General features: G+C 55.3%; 3 protein-coding genes across 3 annotated transcripts; 1 reads left to right on the top strand and 2 right to left on the bottom strand.

Annotated features, from left to right (window-relative positions):
- Nucleotides 1–641: 641 nt before the first annotated feature.
- On the top strand, nucleotides 642–3,164 carry PpBr36_10187 (uncharacterized protein; the record flags this gene model as incomplete). Its single annotated transcript, XM_029897300.1, has 3 exons — nucleotides 642–2,315; nucleotides 2,435–2,931; nucleotides 3,146–3,164. Coding segments are annotated over 3 exons (2,190 nt in total), but the record flags the coding sequence as incomplete, so codon positions are not given.
- A 519-nt stretch (nucleotides 3,165–3,683) lies between these two features.
- PpBr36_10186 (uncharacterized protein) lies at nucleotides 3,684–4,197 on the bottom strand (the record flags this gene model as incomplete). Its single annotated transcript, XM_029897299.1, has 2 exons — nucleotides 3,684–3,862; nucleotides 4,050–4,197. 2 exons carry the CDS (start codon nucleotides 4,195–4,197, stop codon nucleotides 3,684–3,686), a joined length of 327 nt encoding a protein of 108 aa, XP_029744374.1.
- A 1,311-nt stretch (nucleotides 4,198–5,508) lies between these two features.
- PpBr36_10185 (uncharacterized protein) lies at nucleotides 5,509–7,037 on the bottom strand (the record flags this gene model as incomplete). Its single annotated transcript, XM_029897298.1, has 3 exons — nucleotides 5,509–6,120; nucleotides 6,264–6,656; nucleotides 6,747–7,037. 3 exons carry the CDS (start codon nucleotides 7,035–7,037, stop codon nucleotides 5,509–5,511), a joined length of 1,296 nt encoding a protein of 431 aa, XP_029744337.1.
- Between the last annotated feature and the right edge of the window lie 583 nt (nucleotides 7,038–7,620).

The raw sequence follows: 7,620 nt of genomic DNA, 5'->3' as shown, positions 1-7,620 counted from the left end.
AAAAAAAAAAAAAAAAAAAAAAAAAATCGATGAAGCCATGTCCTCCATCCGACGAAGCGACAAGGTAATCCGATGACGTGGTGCATAACCGCGTCTGCACGCCTTTTTGGGACCCGAGCAAAACTCACAACCGAGCCAGAATAACACAAGGGGACGCTTTGAGCCTGCTTGTTTGAGCCTTCCATGGCAGCCATCGTGAGTTTTTTCTGTTTTCTTCTTTCCTTCGCCTGCCTACCTACTTCTCTCATATTGTTCTTTTATGCCTGTTCGTTTGCTTGGTTTATTTTATTTTATTTTATTTCATTCGGTCTCCTTGCGACATTGATGTTTGGTCTCGCTTCGCATGCTTAGTTTCCCGCATTGTCGCTTTTTCCATCGACTTAATCAAAGGCCCCCAGAACGCTTGCTTGTGCATTAGAGAGAGCTCATGTGGGGCGATTTGGTCATCATACATTGAATGTTGGCGCGCTGCCAGCGTCATAACCGTCCTCGGCCACTAAGTACTTGAGAGCAAAGCACAAACACAAGTCTAAACTACCTAGACTAGACGTGAACCTCACTCAGACAACTCCTTGTCATTCTACAACCGCTTTTTTTTTTCTTTTTTTTTTTTTTCTCTCTGCTCTTGATCCCCATATAGTCAATACACCATATTTGCGCCATATGCTTCGGAGTACACAGATCATTGCTTGTCTGGGCCGTCCGCCGAACCATTTCCACTGGCTGTGACTGACCTCATCGACTTCGCTCCGGTTCAGGACCTACCCTGGCTGTTCCAGATGGCAACTCCAAAACCACAACGGCATGACCCGCCCGACTTCTCCTCGCCCTCCTCTTCGACCCTCTCCCCTTCTTCGCGACAACAAATTACCGACAACAGCAACAACTACCCCTCGACGTCGCCCTACGTGCCCTCGTCCTCGACCAATGGAAACCCAACCTATGCCGCCTTCTCCCCGGCAACCCTCTCGACGACGACGTCTTCGGCGAACAAGCGCCGCAGCACTATCCTAGTCCACCAGAAATCGCCCCTCCTCCTCGCAACACCGCCGCAAATCACACGCGCCCTGGCCTACAGCCATCCTTTCCTTCTACCCCTCAACAAACTCGCCGGCCTTCTGAGCTGGACCACCGACGACCAGTACGAGAGTTTCCTGCTGGTGGCTGTGTTTTGGGGCGTCGTGCTGTATGGCGACCTTCTTCTCCGCGTGGCCGGGCCGCTGCTCGTCGTGCTGGCCCTCATCGGCGGCATGTACGGCCGGCGCTTCAGCCCGCTGAGCAGCAGCGGCTGGAGCGAGCCCGCCACCACGCAGAGGGAAGGCGGCAGCGGCGGCAGCAGCAGTGGTAGCCCCGAGGCGAAGAGACATGTTTCCGGACAGATGAACGGTGCGGCGTCGGCGTCGTCAGACACCAACATGGACGGGCAGCCAAACGGCAAGCCGCGCGGCAAGCCCGAGGCGACGGGGACGCGGCACCGCAAGACGCTGGACGAGATGGTGGAGACGCTGCGCGAGTTCACGTCGCGGTGCAACATAATTCTGGAGCCGCTCCTGGAGCTGACCGACTTCCTCAGCACGCAGCGCACGCCGACGTCGGCCACCACCCGCCCAGCCCTCACGGCGCTGCTCATCCGCATCCTGCTCTGCACCCCGTTCTGGTTCGCTCTGACGCTGCCGCCACTGAGGGTCGTGACGGCGCGCCGGGTCGTGCTCGTCGCCGGCACGCTGGCGCTCACCTGGCACTCGAGGGTGTGCTGCGTCACCCGTACGCTGCTGTGGCGGTCGCGGTCCGTGAGGAAGCTGGCTGCGCTGGTGACAGGGCTCGAGTTTGACGGGACGGCTGCTGCCAACGGCGCTGCCGTCGTGGGCGAACGGGGCTTGATCGACGTGGGGGCCGCGACGTCGCTGGCGGCCACGGACTCGGCGGCGGCCACGGGGCGCGAGTCGGAGCTGTCCAAGGCCATCAGGCGGCAGTCTACCAAGGCGAACGGCAAGGGGCTGGCACGGGACACGGGGGTCCGATTCACTTTTATCATTTACGAGAATCAGCGGCGGTGGGTGGGGCTCGGATGGACGTCGAGCCTGTTCACGTACGAGCGGGCGGCGTGGACGGACGAGCGCAACAACCCCGTCCCGCCCAAGGACGAGTTCGAGCTGCCCGAGGTCGAGGATGGCAGCCACATGCGGTGGCGCTGGGTCCCGGGCAGCAAGTGGCGTGTCGACGGGGTATCGGACGACGCGGTCACGACGGACGACGGGCAGCTGGACTTTGATTCCGAAGGGGGCAAAATGGGCTGGGTTTACTACGACAACAAGGTTTGTGGTTTTATGTTCTCTCTCGATGCACCATTCGCGCGATCTATGTTTGTTTCTTTTTCTTTTCTTTTTTTTTTCCCCCCTTCTCGGTCAAGCTAACATTATACGCAACCACCCAGTGGCAAAACGGCAAACGCGGCCAGGACAGCTGGGGCCGTTGGACGCGCCGGCGAAAGTGGTATCGTGACGCGGAACTCGTCGAGATCGAATCCGAGGCGGCCACACCGACGAGCCCGCCCACGGAAGCGGAGAAGCAAGAGCAGCAGCGGACGCTCTCGCCGCCCCCACCCTACGCGCCCGAACCCAAGTCTACGGGCGGCATGTGGGCAAGCCTCCGACCCGGGAGTCTACGACGGCGTGCTACGGACAACTCGACGGCGTCCTCGGCGGCGGCGGCGGCGGCGGCTGCTGCGTCTGGAGGTGGTGGGAGTACGAGCAGCGGAGGCTCTGGGGCCAGGAGGGGTAGGCGGACCAGCAGCGCGGCGGCGAGTCACCTGGATGAGGAGCGAGAGGATGTGGATGCCAGCCTCGGGACGAGCCTAGGGCTTGAGATCCACGGGGCTGGGATGGAGAGGGATCAGTGGGGGGTTGGCGATGAAATCAGAATGGGGCTGGAGTAATTCCGGGGCGAGTGGGTCAAACGGGATAACACGACGAACATTGTACTATGCTGGGATAAGAATTTGGAGTTTTGTTTTTCTTTTTTGTTTCTTTTTGTTTGTTTTCAGGTGGGTTTGGGGATCGATACTCGGCCTGGGACGTTCTGTTTTCAGGGGGGGATGATGGGCTGGGAAGGGTTAGGGGTATTGGCCACAATCACATGCCAATAGTGTTGTTGACAACGGCTAGCTGCAACGGTCAGCTTTCGGTGTTTGGTGGCACAAGATATCCACAGGCATCGATTGAATAGATGATACGATTTGAGTTTTTTTACTGTTTCTTTTACTGTAATGGTCGACTTTGTCTGATTTGTATCCGTTACAATAACACCCTCATCTTGTGAGATTTTCTCCGATTTCCGCCCGTCGTCATACCATCCATCCCACACACACCGGCGCCCCGCCCTGAGCTTGTCAATGCAATGCCGTTTCCAGCTACCGTTTGAGGCAGAAACGAAAGAAATAAAGAAAGAAAAAAGAAAATCCCGAAATTCGAAACAACGCCATCCTGCGCAAGATGCCAATCCGCCCCTCCCAAACGCCATTTTAATGTTGCTTGGAAATAAGAAGGAAAAAAAAGAGAGAGAAAAAAAAGAAAATAGCCATAGACGTGATCACATCACAATCAATGATAGAATGCTTGTCAGGTAGAGGAAATGGAAAATGGGGCGATGAAAACAAACAAACAAACAGCAAAACAGAGATAAAATCACCGCCTCTGCTGCTGGGCCTCGTAGACACGACACGCCTCCTCGAGGGCCTCGAGGCTCCCCCTGTCGCCATACGCGTCGGCCATCAGGTCGTCGCGGCGCTTGCGGTCCGCCTCGTCTGCCTTTTGCGCAGCTGAGCGGAGGGACCGCGACTGCTGGAACTTGGAGACGCCGTAGCCTTTTTGCGTAGAGGGGAGGGTTTTGTTAGTTTTTTTTTTTTTTTTGGTTTATGGCATAGGTTTTTTTGGGGGGGTTTTTTTTTCTAGAGTGGCGAGATGGAGAAAAGGGACACAAAGGTGAAGCTTAAGGGGGATAAAGGGAGAGACTGAGCAAAAAACAAAGAGAGAGGGAAAAAAAAAACATACCTATTCCTGCGATGGCGACGGCTGGAGGAATCCACCTGGCCACCTTGGGTGGTTTTGGCGCCTGGAGGTAGGGCAGGTATGAAGGGTGAACGCGCGACGACGTGGCAAAGTGCCGTGAGGTCTGCTGTGCTGTTGATGAAGGAGACATTTTGTGCTGTTGCTTGAGCTGATGCTTGTGACGTTGTCGCTCCGATCCTAAAAACCGGGCTAGAAAAGTTCAGGTGGTTTTTGTGTTTTCTTTCGGGCTAAAGGAAGCTCCAATATGGACCACTTGTATGTCGTGTGTATATGTGTGTGTGTGTGTGTGTGTGTGTGTGTGTGCTGCTGTGTGTGATGTGGGTGCAAGACTTCTTCACCTCGCTAGGTTGAGGCAAGAATGGAAAATATAGAGGTTTCTGTTAGAATGGCAAAAATCCAGACGAGGTCATCTGCATATTCAGCCATGTAATCTTGCGAGTCGGCGTCGCAGGATGATGCTTTTTAAAGCCTCGGCCAAAGGGATGACTCGGTGGAGTCTTGGGAGCTGCCGGGAACAAGCTACGGGGTAAAGGTGGACGGACGGCTTGCCTTGCTTTGCCCAGAGTGCTTTGGGGGACGATTTTGGGATGGTGGGCAGGGTTGTGGGGTCATTGGATCGTATGGGGAGTCTGGGGAAAAGTACGATGGTGGGATGATTATGAGCGAATGGTTGCTTTTGCTTGGGCAGCTAGGCCTTGCAGCAAACTGGGGCCTTGGCGTGGGTGGAAAAGGAAAAAAAAGATCCATCCACCTCGGAGGGCGCCGTTAGTTCTTTCAATGGTAGTCTTTCGTTTTTTTTTTTTTTTTTTCGTTTTTTTTTTTTTTTTTTTTTTTTGCTTTTCACATCAAAAGCATGCCAGTGCTTTATTCTGACACTCGGTTTTAAATGATAGACTCAAACGATTGGAGGATGCCAGGCACGCGACTGCACAGAAAAGCAACAAACCGGTCGTGCAACATCAAGATTGACAGACTAACTGGGCGCGCTAACTATCAACCCATTTGGTGGGCCGCATACCCCCCACACTCGTTCGACTTTGCAGCTTAATCAGTCCCTTTTACTTCCAAGAATCAGGAACACTTCATCACACCACCAACTGTCCACAGGTATCCTACTAATGCACTCATCTGCTGTCCGCGCAGCTTCACATGTTGTGAATGGACCAATGAATCGAGCGGGCCATCACCGTCGGCTAAATGTACACAGGCAGAAGCTGACATGCAACCACAACTGCAACTGCACCTCTTGTCAATTTGAAACTTTGACCATCGCAACGGCAAGATGCAGCGGCAGCACCAGCACCAGCACCAGCAGCAGTAGACTAGACTAGTGTAGTTGATGGAAAGCTCTCAATTTTCAAGGCGCTAACATGAAGCTAACAAAAAAATAAAAGCAACCCTTCACAACACACATACCAAAACGCACGAATCCCCTCCATCATTATGCACCCAACCCAGTGCCACCGGAGAGGACATAAATCTCCCCGGTCGAATCACTGGACATGAACAGCCTCCCCTTGGGGTCGAACGCCAGCCCGACGGGCCTGAAGCACTGACCGGGGCACACGGCATTGTTTCCGTTCCTCATGACGGCCACGCTGGCCGTCTTGCTCGTCGAGTTGGCCAGGGGCTGCCCGTCGGCGCCAAACTCGACCCTCTCGACGCGGTATCCGTCCGGGGGTGACCTGTTCCAGCTGCCGTGGAATGCGATGAAGGCGTACTTGCCGTCGGCAGTGAACTTGACGTCGAGCGGCGCCGTGTGCGACGGGAAGACGAGGCGCGGGCCCAGATACTTTTGGCAGGACGAGTCGGCCGTCGTGACGTTGGCGCCCACGGGCACCGAGATGGCGATCTGAGACCCCACCGACAGCGACGGGTTGGCGAGCGTCGAGAGCTCCCACGCCGCCACGCACTCAGGGTAGCCGTAGTTGCCGCCCAGCCGCGGGTTGCCGGCCTCGATGCGCCCGTGGAAGTTCATCTCCTCGGCCGGGTTATCGTTGTTGATGGTGCGGCCCTGACGCGCCAGGTTGTCGACCGAGTTTTCGACGGACCACTGATTTGTTGCGTTTGGGTTAGCCTCTTTTTTTCTTTTTTTTTTTCTTTTTTTTGTGCTTGCTGTCTCGTAGTCCTTCTATCATTCTTTTTTTTCTTCTTTTCTTTCATTCTTGCACGACACGAATCGAACCGGGCACATACAAACTCTCCCCTGGGGACATTCTCGCCAATAGCCTCGCTGTTGCGCAGGCCCATGCCCAGCAGGCTTCCGCCCGTGGCGAACGGCTGTGATGCGGCGGCGACCTCGGAGATGTTGAAGTAGCGCACGACGCTGCGGCCGATCTCTTCCCTTGCCGCGTCGGCATCCAGGTTGCCGTTGGAGCCGCGCTGAACGAGCAGCAGATCTGGGTTGGCGCGCGACACGAGCAACGAGCGCGTCGGGTGTGTGGTTCCCGGAACCGTCATCCCCGTCACAAGTGTCTTGCGGCCCGTGGCCGTGCCCGCTACACCATCGTATACGTACTGGTACACATTCTCAGTGCTGGATACGTAGAGCATGTTGCCGTCGGGCGACATGGCGATGCCGTGATTGAGCTAATTTCGTTTTTACCCCTTATCAGTCTGATTTCTTTCTTTCTTTTTTTTTTTTTTTTTTTTTTTCTTTCGTGCATCCTATCCACTCACCTGGGCATCGTTGATGAGCAGCTTCCGCTCTTGAACGCACACACTGCCGTCGGCGGCCTCGGTCAGCTTGACGTACGAGATTCCCAGGCCGCGCTCGACGATGAGCAGGTTGCCCTGGCGATCAAAGTCAACGCCTCGGGGTGTGGACAGGCCATTCAGGAGGAGCTTGCTGCGGTAGCCTGACTCCATCTGGATGTTCCACCTGGGAGTGGGCGACGTGCCCTGGCACTGGGCTAGTGCCTGGCCAAACAGCAGCGACGCGGCCGCGAGGACCCAGCTTGAAGGGGCCATGGCGAATTGCTGACGTCTGTCCCTTTGTCTTGGGCTTTGTGTCTACCGCTTTGCACAAAAATGGCCTGTCGGTTCGAGCGCCTTCTGGATAGCTACAAGGGGCGGCTAGGGCTGGATTTACGCAGACAAAGCAAACCAAGAAGCGGCACCCTGGAAGAGCGGAGGTGGGAAAAAGAAAGACAAGTAGAGGCTAAGAAGCCGACCCCGTTGTCTTATAAGTCTTCAGTACTCCGCTCTAAGAGACACAAAGAAAAAAAAAAAAAAAGCACTGGCAGAAATTCACGCCGCGTCAGCGGCCACCTACCCCGAAGCGAGTTGCCATGGCTTGGTTCCATCTCTTTTGCCTGCTCTTTTCGAACTTGGTACTTTCCTATAATCTGCGAACTCGCCGTCTTGGCGACCATTCGCTAATCCTGAGCCCCCCATGTTATCGCAAGTTTGCAGCCTCTGCCGCGTCGTGCAATTACCGTTATGGGAAACTAAATATGGAGGAGTACCCGCCCGGCATTTTGAGGGATGGGCGAATCGGATTCCGGTCATGATGTCGATGACATCCGCTTTTAGCTTGGCGTTGTGCTTTGGT

The sequence above is a fragment of the Pyricularia pennisetigena genome (genome assembly GCF_004337985.1).
Source record: "Pyricularia pennisetigena strain Br36 chromosome 4 map unlocalized Pyricularia_pennisetigena_Br36_Scf_9, whole genome shotgun sequence".
In the NCBI taxonomy this organism is placed as follows: Eukaryota; Fungi; Ascomycota; class Sordariomycetes; order Magnaporthales; family Pyriculariaceae; genus Pyricularia; species Pyricularia pennisetigena.
The sequence above is the reverse complement of the archived record's forward strand: the minus strand, read 5'-3'. Positions and strand labels throughout refer to the sequence as shown.